Genomic DNA, 20,224 nt, shown 5'->3' on the forward strand with positions numbered 1-20,224 from the left:
AATATACATGTACAAGAAATAGACAACTGTGTAGTTAATTATATTTAAAACTCTTGCTCACAGCAAGACTGTTTCTTTTTTTCTGTAACAGAAAATAAAAATAGTTTAAATTTAACAATCAACACATTTATTCAAATTTGAAAAACAGCCAAACAATTTTATTTGCTGGCTATTTAGTTTCACAGATTAGTAAGTACTGAATTGAAAACCCATTTATTACCGCTCCAGCCTTGACTATCTCCATAAAAACAAGTAAGGGTACAGACATATTCATATACATTGTTCAGTAAAAAGGATGAAGGTATCAATAAATTACGAATGAAGACTGATTTTAATACCAAAGTATTATGCCCTTAATAGATTAATATTTTTAAAAGTCACTAATATTTGTGAAGGTACTGGGCTCTTAATTTGTTACACATCAAGTTAGCATTATTTGTCTCCTTAAAAAGCATATGAAATTTTTCTGAATTCTCAACAATTTCTTTTTTAGCAACATCTGTCAGATGTAGTGGTTTAAGACTATAAACAGAGTAAGAGGTCTTCAAGCAGCACTCTGGTTAGCGCTCCTTCTATACTCCTATGAGCACTCATAACATTAGTCTTCCTAAATTTACCCATCAGATGTGATACTAAATGATTCAATACGGTATAGTGCAGTTTTAAAAATGCTCTATTATTTGAGTTCTACATCTTAAACTTTAAAAGACTCTTTGAAGTTGTTTCACTACCCTATATAACACAACATTATACAGAAACACTTCAATGAATCACGTGTGTTTGCAAATGTGAGTCATTTGAATACAATTCATTATCAAATGTATTTCAAAGAACTTGTATGTGCTGAAAATAGATTTAATTCTTGCAAGACTTGATTTACATTCTACATGGTAAATAAAACTTAAAGATTTGGATACTTGTACTCTATTTGGAAGAGTCCTAAACTATAGCAGTAAGGGAATGGGGGGAGAAAGGAGAGAGGAGAGGGGAGGGAGGGAGGGGGGGGAGGGAGGGAGGGAAGGGAGGGGAGGAGAGGACCAACAAACAACAAAGCAGGAGAAAAAAGCTAACTGCAGTATAGGGGGTGTTCTGGAGACACTGCTGGTGAGGTCACCACATCCACAATGCTACTAGATCTAAGGGCATCTAAAGGGCAGGAAGCTTGAGCACTAACAAACTATCCTGTTCCCAGTTCACTGGGAAATGAGAATGCACTGAATTCTGATATGCACTTACTGTAGAGGGACATAACCACTGAGGGTGCCAACAGTGCTGGAGAAAGGTAACAGAAAAATAGCACACACTCAAAGCACAACTCTTGTCACGGATGGTGACTCTGAGCTAAGGTTGTCCATTACACCTGAGAACTAAGGGTTGTGATGTGAGACACTACTGCCCTCTATTAAAGTGTCTTAGTGTCCTTACCATGTCATTTTAGACTCTGAAACTTGATTTACTCTATAATTAACTACTACCTAGAAGATGCAAAGGCGATCGTAACTACAGAGAAACCTATTTCCCTATAGCTTTTTAGAAGGCCTCTGTATTCCCCATATTAAACAAAATTAACTTTAAGTAGTGCTTTTCATGTAGTTTTGAAGTTTATTATCGGCTTATCTGAAATGTGAAATGTCATTCTCAGGCTCATTAAAACGTTTTTGTCTCTTTGCTCACTGCAGGTGGAGGAGAAGTCCCAGCTATTAATTCTTTGGTAGTTGTTCACAGGCTTTTTAAGAAAATCTTTATACTTAAGGAAATAATCCGAGTAAAACCAAGAAATTATAAGAAGTTTCTTATAGGTGAGGAAAATGAATCTGCATTTTTACATGTTGGGATCATCTCTTTATAAATTATATTCTTCTCAGTTATTATCTTTATTCTCATTCTTAAAGGTTATAAATATAAAGCAAAAATCTGAAATTGAATGAGTATAACTGTATGACTAATTTATGACAAAACTATATCAATCTTACTATGGTAAGGAATATGTAAGGACTCATAAAACTCAATACCAAAATTATACCAGTCTTTTTAAAAAGTGGGTAAAGGAAATAAAGTCACATTGTTTTCCTAACTAGACATATAAAAGGATTACCAGGCACATTCAAAGATGGTCATCATCACTAGAAATTAAGCAAATGCTAATTAAAACTACATGTGATGGCTAGCATTAAAAAAGATGAAACTACATGTGGGGACAAGGGAGTCTATATTCTATGTGCTGAGAGTACAGTTCAGCCATATAGAGGTTCCTCAAAACATCTCAAAGTTTCTACCCCTTCCTTTCTCCTCTCTGTATATATGAGAAACAAACCCCATATGTAAAAGAGATTTTCCATTCTCTGTTCACTGTGGTATTAAATCGCGAGATACAGAAAAAAAAACCTGTGTTTATCAATGGGTAACAAACTAAAGAATTATATAACGAAGCATCATTCTACCTAAAAAAGGAAATCTTGGCACTAGGTCATTACCCTCCATGAGATATACAATCGCAGAAAGGCATACATCACAGATCATTTATATGTGGAACCTGAAGCAGACAGCTTAAAGATATACAGAGCAGTGTGTGCTCGTCAGAGGTTTGAGGAGGAGGAAAAGATGAGGACACAGACATTGGTCAAAGAATAAAACTACGTTACGAAAGAATAAGCTTTAGAGATCTAATATACAATAAGGTAACTAATTAAAATGTACACATTAGTAAAGTAGTAAATTTTTATGGTCATATACAACCAAATTACTATCTTGTGATGGATGGTAGATTGACTGAGGAATCATTATATAAGGCACATTTTTATCAAAATAGCAATCAATTTCTTACCATGACCTCTTTTTAAATTATTTTTTTATAATAAGTATATCTGTGATACACACACACACACACACACACACACACACACACACACACACACGCACACTATTCAATCCACTTAGTTTTGCTCATATGTATGCATTTAGTGCTGACAAGTTGGGATTATATAACATATCATGGGGTTATTTCCCATTTATACATTGATGATAACTCTTGGCAGCTTAGCCTGTAATCGATGATATATTACTGATTTTTAAATGATCATATATTATTCTAAGTATATAAAACTCCAAAAGATACTATAACAACAGATTCTAAATGGAGCAACAGTAGAGAGAGAAGGAAGAAAAGGGAATTCTGGGAGTGATGGAAATATTTTTGTATTTGATGGCAATGATTTCACAAATGCGTACAGCTTTTAACATTCATGGAGTTCTTCTGCACATTAAATGGAAAGAGTCAACTGTGTATAAACTACATGAGTTTCAAGCTGATGTACGATGACCATAACAAATGCTACAAAATTAAAATAGTATCATGAATTAATCTACGGATTAAGAATATATTTCCTTAGCTTCAAGGCCAAATTCTCAAAAAGAAATCCGTCAGAGACCTAATACTTATGTCAGTCTTCAACTTTTAGGAAATCAGAGTGATCCTGATATGACAGGCATACTACCAAATACGGCCACAGGTGCATTACCTCTAGATCAGATTTCCAAAGACTTTTAAATGCTATTGCTTCAAACCTGAAGAAATAAAACTGATGACTGGGGAAAAGTTAGGTTCTATCACCATATCACACTTCATCATTTGCTGTTTTGAGTTGATGAGCATCCATGAAAGGAGCAAAGAGCTGAGCCAGCCAGACTACAAGGACTGTACTGACCACAGACTGACGGGCTTTTGTCAGTCAGATGCTGTCATGTAGTCTCTGCAACTGCACTATCCCTTAGGTTTTTGGTAGTCGTTCTCGTCTCTGTTGGCCAATTCTCAATGCACATTTCATTTAATGGATCTAGATTGTGAACCCTAACACTTTACAAATAAATCCACTGTATATTCACGGCTCAAAACCACGAGCCTATATATAATAACAAGGATGTAGAGTCAAACTCTCTGAAACAATATAAAACATCGTGAAACTTGGGGCAAAGTGGAGTCCAATTAAATTTAAAGAGCAAAATGATACATGAATTAACCCTGATATCTACAAGTACAATTTTACTCAGTATATCTTTATGAAGCAGCCTTTTGTAAGAAGCATTTATGATTAAGAAATTTTATTCAAAAAAAAAAAAAAAGAAAGAAAGAAACTTCATTCAAGGTGCTGGAGAGATGGCTCAGTGGTTAAGAGCACTGACTGCTCTTCCAGAGGTCCTGAGTTCCATTCCCAGCAACCACATGGTGGCTCACAACCATCTGTAATGGGACCTGATGCCCTCTTCTGGTGTGTCTGAACACAGAGACAGTGTGCTCATGTACCTAAAATAAAGAAATAAATCTTTTTAGAGAGAGAGAGAGAGAGAGAGAGAGAGAGAGAGAGAGAGAGAGAGAGAGACAGACTTCATCCAAACTACAAAAGTCTGACTATTTTCTGTAAGGAAGACAGTGTAAGAAATCAAGACCTTGTTACTTGTTTCTTCTTTGTGAAAAATAATTTTTGTACATGTATATGTACAAAGATCACTTGGTTGGTGTAATATCAAACTTGAAAATAAAAAGACTTATGAAAATCTTTCCAAAAGTTAATTTATATAAGTAGGAAACTGCTACATAAGTGGGAACCAGTGATGCTCAGACACATCTTTACAGGTATGAGAGTAACAATTTATTCTAAACAACCCCTGTGATGGACATGAATAAAGCTGCATTTGAGGTACCAGAAGGCAGTACACCAGTGTTTCTCACAAATTACATTTTTAATTATCATAAACTTGGCCTCCAAAATTTAACAGAATGATAAAGGACCATAAAATTTCTATCTGTGAACTCAAGGTATACAAATATAAGTGAATATATAAACAACTACCATACTTCAAGATAAACATAGATATTATACCCATTAAAATATTCCTGATTTTTATAGGCTAAAAACATTTTTAAAAAATTGGAATAATGACATAAAGGAATCAACGTGTAAGCAGGGCAGAGTACCAAGTAAGAGGAAGAACAGAAGTTACTACATACAATAAAGCAAACGTATTGTTCAAATGTATTTCAGTGCAACTTGTCAACTGTCACAGTACCTGTGTCTCCAGTATTTGTAATTTTAAGTACATAAAAAGGGGAATGTTCAGAATAGCTTGGATCAGTAAGCGGGGATAAAGTCATCAATCTACTCAACAAGAGAGCATGTCTACTAGCTGCTCCTATATATGAATCTTCAATCTATGTGAGGAACGATGTTAGACAAAAGGCAGAAGTCTACTGAAAGAACTAAGCTAAGTGGGAACGAGATGAGAAATCCTCATGCCAACTGTGGTGTGCACAAACACAGGTACTTATTTATATGGAATCTGTGCTAAACATTCTAAGAAGCTAGCCTAAATGACTACTGTAGAATTTAAAGAGATTTCTAATATTAAACCAAAGTATTTCAAGATGAAGTGAGGCAGATTGCTTGATTTATCTATTTAGGAACCATTATAATAATAATGATAATAATAATAATGATATAATTATTATCATTATTATTATTATTACTACTATCTCTATAGTTATGTTATATAGCCCAGGCTGACTTCTAACTCTTCAACTTCAAGCTTCAAACTGTTAAGTGCTGGGACTAGAGACATGTTCCACCGTGTTTGGCTAATAGCTAGAATTTTCAATGTCAAGAAAACAATATATAGTTAAACTTCCTGGGTATCAGTACTCCTAGTTTCAAGATGAATATTTTAGTAGTGATACAGGAATGGGAATGGAATAGGGCAAAGGATAATATCGAGGAGCAAACCAATTCTTTTTTTTTAATCTTATTTTTCTTGCATATTTCATGTATTTACATTTCAAATGTTCTCTCTTTTTTCCCCTCTCCCATACTCCCTTTCCATTCCCCCTGCTTCTCTGAGTAGTATGCTCCCACTTCTACCCACCCACTCCAACCTCAATGCCCTGGCCCTGGCATTCCCCTACACTGTGGAAATGCACCTTCACGGGACCAAGGGCTTTTCCTCCTATTGATGCTGGACAATGACATCCTCTGCTACATATGTGGCTGGAGTCTGGGTCCCTCCATGTGCACTCATTGGTTGGGTACCTTCAGCTCCTTCAGTCTTTTTTCTAACTCTGGAAATCAGCCTGACAGTTCCTCAGAAAATTGGACATTGCACAACCTGATGCCCCAGCTATAACTCTCCTGTGCATATAACCAAAAGATGCTCCAACATATAACAAGGACACGTGCTCCACTATGTTCATAGCAGCCTTATTTATAATAGCCAGAAGCTGGAAAGAACCCAGATGCCCTTCAACAGAGGAACATATGCAGAAAATGAGGTACATCTACACAATGGAGTACTACTCAGCTATCAAAAACAATGACTTCATGAAATTCATAGGCAAATGGATAGAACTAGAAAATATTCTGAGTGAAGTAACCCAGGCACAAAAGAACATACACAGTATGAACTCACTGATAAGTGGATGTTAGCTCAAAAGCTTAAAATACCTAAGAAAAAATTCACAGATCATATGAAGTCCAAGAATCAGGAAGACCAAAATGTGAATGCTTCATTCCTTCTTAGAAGGGAGAACAAAATACTCATGGAAGGAAATACAGGGACAAAGAGTAGAGCAGGGACTGAAGAAAAGAAAATCCAGAGACTGCCCCACCTGGGCATCCATCCCTTATGCAGCCACCAAACCCAGTCACTATTGGAGATGCCAAGAAGTGCTTGCTGTCAGAAGCAAACAAATTTTTAATGTTGTCTTACAGGCAGGACAGCTACAAATACCACCTTTGATATTCATTTAACTTGAGGATGGTGAGGACCCTGCTAATTTTAGAAATTGGAAAGAACTAATAAAAATGGGAGCTCCAGAGATGTTTCACCATAAAAGAGAAACTTCTTAATGTCAATGTCAATGATTAAAGTCTTAAATGTGAGATTGTTCTTTGAACAGCACAGTATGATTTTAGGTTAATTTGTTATATGTGACAAACATATCTTATTATATCTATGTTATATAACATATCTATGACAGAAAGGGCATTTCCAAGCACTGAATTGTTCTAAATTAATATAAATGCTCTAAGAGATGGATGTGACAGGGGCTGTGTGAAGCATTTGCCTGTATTATTTAGAAATTAATATAGGTGCTTATTTTTACTACAGAAATACCAAGAAACAACCAAGGAATTCTAAAAAGGAAAAAAGAAATTAATATCTGAAATTAAATTATGCATTAAATCTATTAAAGGGACATTTAAAGACTACTGATATGGATATTGTCCTTAAAAATAAATAACTCTTTACATAGCAGCGTAGCAAAAGTACTGAGTGTAGAAAAATCCCTAGTCTACTTAGCTTTCTCAACTGACCTGTCCCTCCTTCATACTAGGGTTTTATCCTAGAAGTGAAGCATTGTACACAATAATGAGTTTAAAACACAATCAGAGCTCCAGACATGGGTTCATTCTTTTACATCAAACTGTCTAGTTTATAACAAAATAGCCTTGGTTCAGTGTCCCATCTGACAAAGGGGTAAAACAGTTGCCTGCATCAGAAGCAGACAAGAAGCAGTTAAACATGTTCTCAACTCACAGAATTGCTTTCTGGGGGGCCTAAGAATTGGCATTTTAAAGTTAACATAATAGTGATGCTCACTAATGCATACGAAACCTGACATTAGGGCTGGAGAGAAGGCTCAGCAGTTAAGGACACTGACTGCTCTTCCAGAGGTCTGGCGTTCAATTCCCTGCAACCATGTGGTGGCTCACAAACATCTGTAAGGCAATCTGATGCCCTCTTCTGGTGTGTCTGAAGACAGCTACAGTGTACTCACATACATAAAATAAATAAGTAATTTTTTAAAGAATAAGAAAACATCATATTAGATAGAGGAAGCCACAAACAGGATATACACAAAACACTGCACTTAGTCCAATGTTGAGAATCAAAGCCAATCACAATTTCTTAAAGAAAGTAATAATCATGATTGGCTCTTTTCTTGAAGACTTTACGTTATCACTTTGAGTACTTAAATAGTAGGTATAGTTGTGCAGTGCTACAACCTAGCCCTGAGGAAACTCTGCTCCCTGTGTTCTGGAACAACTCCACTCTTTCCTCTCACCCTTACCTACTCCTGGCTTCAAGCACCACTGAGCACATCAGGCACTCCTCCACTTGGCAGTGCATTTGTTTGTTTATGTACTGCCCTCCATATAGAAGGCTTCCAGGCTTCCACTTCCAAAGAATACATCCATTCCCAAGCACTGTCCCCATCCTTACTCTAAGCCAATCTGCCTGTTTGCCCTGTTCTCACAGCACTCTGACTCAACCATATATAATACATTTCTAAACTGGAGGCTTAATAGCTGCCTACACTTTCCCAGTCAAAAACTCCTTACATTATGGCTGTCTTTTCCTCTTTCCTTTATGAAAACTTCTTAGTCTACCCTTCAAAATATTCTTAGGTTTTTTTTCTCCCAATCATGACAGTTTCTTATGTCTTTATCAACTTTAAATCAGACGACCATTCAGAGCCACCTACCCCGCCTCCTCTAGATTACTTCCTATTATAACCTACTGTGCTTCCACTTCAGCACCGACTTTCTTGTCTACTGCACACTTCATGGAATGCTGTGTTTTGAAGTGTCATAGAAATACCCTACAGAGTTCCAAAGATGTCACTTAAAATGGACCCAAGGCTGAGACCACAGCATTTGGGTTTTTGCTTGGTTTTTCGCTTTTAGCTTGTTAAATAACCAAAGGACTTATATTTATGCTTTTGTATTAATTTTTTAAACTATAACCCCCTTCCTTGGAGAGATACATCAGACACATAATGACAAAATCAAATAGGTAACATACACTGCACACCTACTGTGTGCTCTTCACTCAATCAACAGCATCAGTGTTCCTGTTAGTGATGATCATTATATAGTGTTACAGATATTAAATGAATTATCCTTTCATTTCCCCTCTGCAAAACATGTCTAGGGCTAAGTTAACCAGACTTTTGATGGAGAATCTGCATATTTTAGTGACCAAGCAAAGATTCTCATATGCATGTGTGCATACATACACACTTTTCTGATTCTGTATCATAATGAGTAGTAACTAGGAGGAAAGCATAAAAATGAAAACTGTGAAAACTCACTTGAAAATAAAGTAGACAAAAAGAAGTGGTTCAAACTGTATTTGGGGTCATAGACTTGGTCAATTTATTAAAACAGCTATGGAGAGAATACTGAAAGAAAAGGAAAGTTAGATCCTAATTTTTAAAACAATTCAAATATTGTACTTCATGCAAAACATCAATATTATTAATTATTAATTCTATTAATTTTAAGGCTGTTTTGGTTTTAGTTTTAAATTATCTCTAATTTAAAGTTACCATTTCCCCCACAATTTTCTCATCTCAATAGTTGGCCACAAAAGACGTGAGAACTGGAGAAACATCTCCATCAATGTGTTCAGATTCCAAACATCATATACAAGAGCAACTACAATCTTACCAATCTCAAGATAGCCTGTCTACCCTAATTAGTGAGCTCTAGGTTCAGAAAGAGACCCCTGACTCAAAAAACAAAATGGGTAAAACTGATGGTGACTTCTTGCCAACACAGGTACATGCACACATATGTACCTGCACAGTCAGAAACACACACACACACACACACACACACACACACACACACACACACACACCCCAAAACTACAGAGAAAACAAAAACAAAACTGAAAATCTACATGGCTCCTGTTTAGTTCTTAGTCAGATACACCGATCAAGTAAACCTGACTAATCAACAAAGTTCTTGCTTAGAAAACAAAATTAAACTAGGTATTTCTTATAAATAAACTGTCTATACACCTTCCAATCAAGTTAAAATATTTTAAGTTGCTGGAGAAGTCAAATTCCAAAATTCTATATAGCATGTTTGTGTGAGCATATTTTCCTGCATATAAACTCAATCTGTAAATTTCTTACCCACAAAAGGCTGGACATCAAAATATCCCCTCATTACCAATTCTAGGAACTGTCCTCACATTTTCTTTTAGTAACTTAGATATATAGTACCATCTCAAACACTGACCATTATCACTTTGAATGGTGACAGAAGGCAGGCAGTCAGATGGAGCAGTGTGAAAAAGTGGTCACAAGTGCCTTAGATATGCTTACTCACCTTTGTAGCACAGTAGTTCCCTTTTCCTACCCACGCTGCTCATCACTGTCAACACTTACCAGCTGGACAGATTAGAGCAATGGAGGAAAAACCCATCACAGCAGAAAGGTCCTGTTTTCACTTTTCTTTCTGTGGCATTTCCAATCCACTATCAGAAACATAGACAAGGTAAACTCTATTCTACCCTATATTCTTTATCCTTACTTGTGTTCTTACTTTTCGGGAATTGCTGTTTCCCTTTTCATTCTACCCCAGTCTATTTTTCATTACCAGAATATCCCTGAAAAAAAAAACTACACTTCCATTCCCACTTCCATTGCTCCATTCCCATAGACAGCCCAGACCCATCAACTTAGATCCTTTTTCCTTGCTCAACTTTCAGTGTTACTTCCTGATCTTCGTTTCTTCTGTAGTCTAACATTATGTTACCAATACTAGGATGAGAGATGAGACGGACAGTCCATTTCCCATAAAATGATGACAAACTGCCTCAGTTTCACCAAGTTACTTTGATCTTTTTAGGACTGAGTTTACTAAACTATAAAACTGAAATTATGAAATTTGGGATATACACTAAATAAATCTCCCTAGTATGCGTCCTGTCCTTTATGGAGATGCAGAGACTGTAGACCTGAGATAAAAATATAGACAATTTAAGATCAGCCATGTCTGAGAATCATTAATGAAAATTATGGTTTCTTATAGTCTGACATTCCAAGATTTTACGTTGAGAAATTTTACTGTATTCCCTGGTAAGAAAACTGTTATGAGCTTATAGAATACATTTATGACTGGAGACCATCAGTACAATACTATGCCCCCAAAGTAAAACACCTAAATCATTGATGGAATTCAGGGCATTAAAATGTCAAAAGATTTGCTTCATGCAAATGCTTAGACTGCCAGGACATCTCAGATCATTTGTTTCTGAACTCCATGCATTGCTTCCCATTCTGGGTATTTCAAAGGATCAATCCTCATTGTGAACCAAGTGTCCTCCTAGCTAGAATTTAGGCTTAAAGACATGTTTAAACATGTGAGACTAAGCACGCATAAACAGCAGCTTAAAGAGATAATGACACATTAGCAGTGTGTTAAGTGGAGCCTATTCGTTTATGAATAAATGAATAATGAATAACAATGAAATTATTACAAAAAGGTTAAGAATAGAATCCGAATTATACACTAGCCATTCTCTTTTAAAAGATGTGCCATAAATTTGTACAAAATGACATGATAAATTGAAGAAAATTGGGTCCACTTATTTCCTCATTTCTTCAAACAACATAAAAACCAATAGAGAATGCCATTATGTAAGTGCATTTTGTGACTATCAAGAATGATGCAACTGTTGCTATGGTAACCACTCATTTTATTGAATTGCGGTTGGGAATTAAAGTATTTTCAATAAAAAAAAAATTCAATACCTTAATATGCTTGCCAAGGCTCTTCTACTGGTACCTATCAAACAATAGCTATTAGCCATCTTTGGGGATATCAAATGGCCTCTATTAAAAGCCAGCTAAGTTGTCAAGGAAAGAAACTTTGAATGGTGTTAAAAATAAAACACATCAACGACACTTAAAGGAAGATAGACTTGACTGAACTTTCAGAGTAATTGAAAAGTGTACGTAACTGAAAAGTGACATGATCTCACAAGTCTTTGTTCCTTCACTGTCATAATTTTTCTTTTAATCTAAATTATTAACTAGTTAAAAGACTGACATTAGAACGCTGCTGAGTTTTCATTTTGCAACTAAGCTAAAGAAAAATCCACTGAAAGTAGCCCATTTTAACACTCAGCAGAATTTTTTTTCCCCTGAACATATGAAGAAAAATGCAAAGTATCACCTTCCAAGTCTTATAAAGTTGCTTTGTTTGTGAGCCCTTCTTCACAAAATGCCAGGATAACTCATAAAATTCAACTATAGACACTGTTCCGGCAAATGCGCAAGACAGAAAAGCTGCCTCCATGAAGGAGGGGGCTGTACCTATGGCCAGCTTCAATGGCATCCGTGTCTTTCAGAGTCACTGTGGTTAGAGATTATTCAAAACTGTACAGTATTTTTAAGAACCTGTCCCCGATCTCTTCCTGGACTACCTCCATAAACTTGAAGATGGAGCTGCGGTGGAGGGAAGCTACCTGCCACCCTTTCTTCCCCCGTAAAACACGGTGAAGCACCTTGAGATCTTCTGCTGGGCCTGCTGACTTCGCAGCCCTGGACGCCCAGGCAGGGGAGGCCTCAGCACGGCCTTGCCAGGGAGCGAAGAGGAAGAGGGGCTGTTGCCAAGCGGGCTGAACAACAGGCTGGTCCAGCGCAGAAGAGTGAGGGGCAGCTTCGCTCCTGCCAGTCTCTCTCCTTGGTGGCTTTTTTTCCCCTGGCTTCGGGTCTTACCTGAAAGCCCCTCCCTCCCTCTGAGTGTGTGCTCGATGACAGTGGTCTCAGCCCACCGCTGGGGACAGGGCCTAGGCGGGTGGCGACTGCCCATTAGGGCTCCGGGAGCCGATAGCCCGAGGCCGGCTGGTCGCGGCCTGGGCAGACGTGCCGCCCCCGTGTATGTCAATGGTGGCCTGTGAGGCTAGAAAGAGCTGACCCAGCCGGGGGACGCGCCTCCCCTCCCCCGCTGCCTGTTTACCTTCGCGGTACTTCTTGCGGAGCCGCCGGTGGACGCTCTTCACCACCCCGGACAGCTTCTCCTGCTCCAGCTTCCGCTCCTGCTCCCGGGGCTGCGCGGCGTTCGGGGGCCGCTGTCCGCGCGCTGCGCCTCGGCCACCCGGCCCCGGCTCCATAGCGCTGCCGCCGCTGCCGCCGCCCCTCGGGCCCCGCGGTCTCTCCCCGGACGGAGGAGGTGGGGAAGGAGGAGGCAGCAGCAGAGGCAGCAGCCGGAGGAGGCCGAGGAGCCCCAGCTAAGGCCTCGGGGGCGGTGTCTTCTCAAGAGCGCAAGGTGATTGGTGAACTTCGGAGGGCTGGGTGGAAATGGAAAGGGACGACGACCAATGGGCAAAGGGCAGCGGCGGAGCGCCCGGTTGTTTGGGAAGGAGCAGCTGAAGGAGGCGGAGAAAGCACTGGGCTCCTTGCCAGGCCACGCCCCGGATGCTGTGCGGAGGAGCCCGGGCTGCCTAGGGGAGGAGGCCTATGGTGTGGGGTGCGCTTGCGCCCCAGAGTTTTTTGCCTAGTTTGAGCTTCATTGTACGGTCCAGCTTTGGCACGTCTCCCAACTTCCCAAGCCGCTGTGAGTTTTGGTATGATGCCGCCAGAAGACGCAATCTACCTGAGTTCCCGCTGCACCCTGTTGCACCTATGAAGATTCCCTTCTACTAGATACCCTTTGAAAACTTGACTGCTGCGCTGGGTTTTACTTTTCAAGGAGTCCAAACTTGCAAGCCTTCTTTGGGGTTAAGGAGAGGTCAAACTACCAAATCCGGATGTAATTCTCTTAGCTAGCCGTGGTTAATGCCTGGCATACTGCTGCTGGATTTAGGACAACAAATTGGGGGAAAGAAAGATCCTAAAAAATAATAGGAGATGTGGGACAACCAAGTTATAAACACAGAAAGGCCATGTTGTCTTCCCGTAAAACTTCTCTATTGACCATAACAATGGGTTACTGGAAAACCAACACAGATTGTAAATCATCTCACAACCCACAAAAATGTCTGCTCAGGTGGCTTCTCATTGTTTTAGACAGTCCACTGGTGGATGCAGAATTTAGTAAATGCCTCTCCTTTTCTACCTCCTTTCATATGTGCACAAAACTATTAAGGGGATGTGATTGCTGACTTGTCTAAGGAAGGTGGAAGCCGGTTCTCCAAAAAGAGGCTGCTTTCGCTCTGTGCTGGTACCTAGGCTGCTGGAAATGCAGCAGGCAGAGCGGGGAATGAATTGTAGCTGATTGTGCACTACCTCCACTTTACAGCTGTTGGTTACATTACATAGTATAGACATTGTTGCATTTAACCTTTCAAACTTTGTAATATTAGTAACATTCTCTTTATGCTACTGTGAGGTCCAAAGGAAACTCTGTTTCCCCAAATTCTGGTGGTTAGGCAAAAAGACACAATCCTCAGGAACTGGTGAAGCTGATTCCCTTCTGCAAAACGAAACCATTTCTTTTACCCTCTGCAGATGTAAAATTGTTATCTGTGGTGTATCCCAAAGTGCTTGTTGGCCTCCAGGCTTCATCAGCATCACAAATACCTGTTACACATTTTAGTGTCCATGGCTCTTCTCTGCTCTTCTCACCCCACCACCAAACTTTCTCCAGCTCAGGAGCTTCTCTTCCCCCAGCATCTCATTCTCCTTATAACCCTGCTAGTTCATCAATGCTCTTGGTCTTCTCTTTTGCCTTCTCTTGGTTTTCCTTTCACCTCCTGCCCCACTTCTCTTACTCTCTACTCTGCTCCTGCTTCTCTCTTGGTCAGGTATAGTTTGCTGTTAATTCTTAATCTACTACTTTGTCTCTGCTCTGGATTCTTACAGATGCCTCTCCTGTTCTCTCCTTCATATCTACAATACAAACCTTCCTCTCAACCATGGAGTGGAGGGGTCATGAAGTGTTTATACAGTAACGATTTCATGTTACTTCCTAGGTTAAGATGATCCTGACCAACAAAGCATTATGCATGCTTTCCAGATCACAGGAGCAGAAATATTATATTGATGAAGTGGCTCAAACACAGACAGAAATAAACAAACTTCAGAAGAACTAATTGCAATCATGAAGTGAAATTATGAGAAATAGCAAGGAACCAGGGAGTGGGAGTATTGTAGCCTCACATAGGGAAATTTAATTTAGGAAGAAAAGAGAACTTGGATTCTTTAGCTTTTCTTCTTTTTCCACATATTAAAAGCAAATTAAATTGAAAATATTTGAAGGCTACATGGCAATTTATAGTAAAGTTAGGTATATATGTCAGTTGTACTAACTAGGATTTATTTGTTTAATATGAATTTTTCCACTTCCACCTAGGAAAGTAAGTCTAATAGTGCACTTATTTATTTATTTGTTTGTCTGTTTATTTTTACTTATGGGTTTGTGTTTGTGTAAATGGGGGCAGAAGAATACATTGGGTTACTAGAGCTAAAGTTAGGTATATGTAGTTGTGAGTCACAGTAGAAGTTGGGAATTCAAGTTGGATTCTCTGTAAGAACAGCAAATACTGTTAACTGCTGAACTATCTCTTCAGTCCAGTGTTTGATTGTTTCTTTGTTTTGCCTTTTCAAACTTTGTTTGAATTTTTAAGACCTTTGAAAACAGTGGTTCTTAACATTCCTAATGCTGGGACCTATTAACATAGTTTCTAGTGTTGTGGTGGCTTCTAACCATAAAACCATTTTCATTGCTTCTTCATAACTGTAATTTTGCTACTGTTATGAATTATAATGTAAATATCTGTGTCTTAGGTGACCCCTGTAAACATGTTACTAGGTCACAAAGAGTCACAACTTGCAAGAAACACTATGTTAAAAGGTTAAAAACATTGAAGGAAATTTGAGCAAAAAAGGATTAAACAAAAATACCAGTTTTACCAATGAGATGAGACAACATTTTTTCCTTTGTGTCTACGGATTAATTTCAAATGGTTTGTTACTGAAATGGATAGTTGGTAATCTATTTTATGAATAGCCTACTATTTTATTAGTTAATCCCTAGTCACTTCACATTTATGTTGTCTCCACTTTTCTCCATTACAAATCATACTACAGGTGATTAATACTCTTGCATGGTTTTTAATTTGTGTGTGTGTGTGTGTGTGTGTGTGTGTGTGTGTGTATTTTAAACAAATCCCATTAAAGTCAAATTTCTAATTCAAAAGTTCGTACCTATCAAGCATCTTGATACCTGTTGTCATTTTGATACCTTTTACACATGGGCTAGGAGTTTATGTCACTTCTGGCAATGAAGGTGGATATTATTTTCCTGCACCCTTCCCAAATAAAAAGACTACTACTTGCTGATTATTCATAGGAGTCTTTTTAAACTCCCTATTTTAAAGCTATGAGGAAACTTCTTGTTATTTCTTAAGTAATTATTCTGTTTGTCATAAAATTAATTTAACATTAATATAAGAGGAACATAGTTATAGTAAGCAATCATTTTCCAAGAAATTTGAAAAAAAATTATAATTTGGTTTTTGACTTCTGACTTTCTTAAAAAGAAGTTCAAGAACTGGAGGTTGAATAGTTAAATTTTACTTAAAATTTGCATGAATTTATATTGAGCCTTGATTTATATATCCTGGAAAAGACCAAAAAAGTGAGCATTCTTAATAAGACATGGCAAATGGCCCTAGATCACACTATGAAGGAAGTTTACAACTACCATTCTCCAGTCTAATTGGTAACACTGGGTCAGGCTGTACATCTGCCATGGTAGAAAAGGAAGATTAACAGGTTTTCCATCTAATTAAAATAATTGATGAAGAAAAGCATTTGCTGTACCATGTAGGTTTAGTGTCATAGTGAACAAGCATACCCTGTTACATAGGCACATGGAAGGGATGAGTCTGGGAGGTAAGTGTGTCTCTAATGCCCTTAGGGAAATGGTAAATACTGTGACCTTCAGGACAGCCATTAGGGCTGTGGGAAAGAACTCTAAAAGCATTAGTTCAAAAATATATAAATAAGATTTCTCAACTATGCAAAAATATAAGGATACATATGAATTATATGAGGGGCATCACAGACCTAAAAGAAGAAAGGGAGCTGCAGAAAGATATGAGTTAGCTTGTCAGAAAGATATTAAAGAAGGAGATAAAGAGATTTTCTGAGTGGTGATGGCAGGGCAAGATTCCACCCAGTTCATTGTTTGTGCTTACAAAGGCAGACAGATCTCTGAATACTTTTTGCCAGGTTAAAAAAAAAATGTGTACCTGTTGTCTTCTAAGAATCAAGAGGCTAAGCTCATAAAATGCTAATTCATGGGATAATCAACAGGGAACCTGGAGTAAATGATTGAAATGACTAGTAAATAGAAGACTGGGCTTTTGGTCTGCATGAGATGAACTAGCAGAGAGTAATAGTAGTTTGTTTTTGTTTTTGTTTTTTAGAACTTTTTCTAGCAGGTATCCAGAGAGAACTGCTTGGAAAGCAAACTCAGATATTTTAGAATATTTTCTAACAGGCTTTCTGATTTTGGTTGGAAAATTTATGGAAGCTGAACACAACTCTTTTACAATTTTTTTCTAGCAGTCACCTAGAAGAGAACTGCTTGAAGAATGAACACAGCTCTTTTAGAATTTTTTTTTTCTAGGAAATCCAAGAATTTTTAACAACAGCTTTTCTGATTTTGGTCAAAAAATCTTGAGCTATCCAGAGAACTCTTTTTTTTTTTTTTTTCTAGCTAGAGAGCCGTCTTTAGCAGAATGCTATCACAAGTAGACTACAGAGCTAAGAGCTATCTACAGAGAGCTGTCTAGGAAGCCATCTTAAACAGGCTACATGTTCCAGAAGCTCATAGATAGGCTAGATTTTGGAGTGGGCCAACGCAAAGCCCTGGATCTGGGTCCAGTGGTAGCTGAGTTGACCAGCCTGCCAGCTCTCCTGTACCTGCACCACAAGGGTGAGCTCTCTAACACCGGCCCAGCTAGCTCACCCAGTGCTGCAGTTGGCAGGGAGCAGGGCATTCCTGCTTTCATGCCACCAGAGCCAGCTCCACCGTGCTGCCTAATAAAGGGGAGGGTCCCCTCTCCCAAGTACTGTAGCCTTCCAAGGGCTGCACCAGCGCTCCCACTCTCACACCCTTGGCACTGGCTCACTTGTGCCTCAGGACCAGCTCCACTGTGTTGCCCAGGTGAGGTACAGGGCTGCTCACCAGAGTGGGAAATAGGAAATATTTAAATGACCTAAAACATTTATATTCTATATTTTATTCATTCTGATGGTACTGTCCACTTCATTTTGGTCTTCTTTATTGACAGACTTTTAAAAATACATTTTAATATTATATAAGAAAAATCCTTATTTTAAATTTGTGGTATTGCTCATATAATACTATGCATCAATAGTGTAAAACAATTGGTCAACCTCCTCATTAGATAATGCGATTATTACATTCCAAGTCAGAAAAAAAAATCAGCTCATGACTTTAGGAAATTCAGTTAAATGAAGACAAGACATATGGTAGTATTGTCAAACGATAAAGTCTTTCATCTTGGAGGGAAATTGGTTAAAATATAAGATATAAAATATAAGTAAAACAATGGGATATTTTCGGACAGGATGTTTACAAGAAGGTATTCTAAGGGGAAATTAAACACTCCATCCTATAGAAAATCTCTTAAGACAGAAAAGAACTTAAAGTAGCTTCAGGAAGTCCCTGAAAATGACCAGATTCACTAGATCTCTGTGTTCCCAAGAGTACATCAATAGCAAAACCTGCTAAGAGTCTCTCTCGGACAAGCCCAGCCACCTGAAAGAAGCAGAGACCGGTGGAACTGCTTGGAAGAAACAAAGAAACTCAAGCTAACTATTTTTTTTTTTAAAGATTTATTTATTTATTATATATAAGTACACTGTAGCTGTCTTCAGATACACCAGAAGAGGGCATCAGATCTCTTTACAGATGGTTGTGAGCCACCATGTGGTTGCTGGGAATTGAACTCATTACCTCTGGAAGAGCAGTGGGGTGCTCTTAACCGCTGAGCCATCTCTCCAGCCCCAAGCTAACTATTTTTAATCCTGAGATTCACTATCTATTGTTAATCCTAAAATTAGCAAGAAAAAAAGTTCCACCATTTCAAGCCAATTTAGGAGCAAGTTTTGTTAAATACTGACCAACCAGGACTTTGGTCAGGATACTTCCTGGAACTTCCGGTTGAATGGTCCTGAGACAGGAGGCTTATAAAGACAATCTGATAGGCCACCGTAGTTAACCATGATTGCTTTTTTTTTTTTTTTTTTTAACTACCACTTTCAGCATCACAGGGGGTTATCCAGTCCTTGGGGAGGTGGAGCTTACAGGTTAATTTTAGTTATTGCACTGTGGTACCTGGAAAGGCACTCTTCAATTGGTTGAGCTGCCTATAGACAGCTGTGCTTTCTAGATTTCCTGCTTTTGTGAGCTTTCACAATTCAGAAGTGGGCTTTGGTGATGCAGTTGCCCCTTAGTCATGCCTACTCCAGTAAGTAGCCCTCACCCCTATAAAGTGAATAACCATAATAAAACTCATTGGTTTACCAAGTTGGACTTCGGTGGTTTCTCGGTCATAGTTTCTTTTGCTGTTAGGAAACACCCTAACCAAAAGCCAGTTTAGACCCAGAAGGCAGAGGCCGTGGAAAAGTGTTGCTCACTGGCTTGCTCCTCATCCATTCCTTAGCCTTAAGCCTCTTAGAGAACCCATGACCACAAAGGGCTGGATCCTTCTCGAATCAATCACTAATTGAAAAGGCCCTACAGGCTTGACTACAACCCTACCTTATGTTGCATTTTCTTAATTGAGGTTCCCTCCTCTCTAGCTTGTGCCGTGTTGACATAAACCTAGCCATCATAGACAGTGTCAACATTTTGCTCAGTCATCATTCCCCTATTTGGGGTAAGTCACATGTATGTTGTATCTTTAAAGAAAGAGTCTGTTACACAACACTAGAAAATGAAATGTGGATTGTTCTGGAAATAACTGCCTACTATTTGGAATTAATTTTTTACCCATCCATGTAAAAATGTGAATAAGTATAAATATTTTGTTTAGTTTTAAATTGTAGAAGAATCATTAGTTGGGTATATTATAGAAAAACTAAGTTTTGTGGGGGGTTTGTTTTCTGTATTTTATTTCTACCTATAGAAACTAGAAAAATTACATTTTTCTTTTTTTTCAATTCATGGACATCTAGGCTGTTTTTACTTCTGTTTTACATTTTTCTTAATATGTTGATAAAAACAAACAGAATAAAAACATACTCAGGCTAGGAAAATATTCAACTGATATGTTTGTATTCAGAAAGGCAGATTAGTTTTAAAGCTCTATTTATTGAAATATAATTATTTCCCTTAAATTTTGCTTATAGTTTATTCATGTACCTCTTTGCAATTCTAAAGAAATTATTTTTATTATT

The 20,224-nt window shown here is 38.2% G+C and overlaps 1 protein-coding gene across 1 annotated transcript in view; it reads right to left on the reverse strand.

Annotated features, from left to right (window-relative positions):
• The window catches only part of Bmt2 (base methyltransferase of 25S rRNA 2 homolog), a 57,707-nt gene extending 44,618 nt beyond the window's left edge, over positions 1–13,089 (reverse strand). Inside the window, exon 1 of the mRNA XM_032906932.1 lies at positions 12,807–13,089. Coding sequence (XP_032762823.1) covers positions 12,807–12,960 — 154 coding nt within the window. The 5' untranslated portion in view covers positions 12,961–13,089. The remainder of the gene's footprint in view (positions 1–12,806) is intronic.
• Positions 13,090–20,224: the final 7,135 nt, after the last annotated feature.

This window comes from Rattus rattus, chromosome 6 (assembly GCF_011064425.1).
Source record: "Rattus rattus isolate New Zealand chromosome 6, Rrattus_CSIRO_v1, whole genome shotgun sequence".
In the NCBI taxonomy this organism is placed as follows: Eukaryota; Metazoa; Chordata; class Mammalia; order Rodentia; family Muridae; genus Rattus; species Rattus rattus.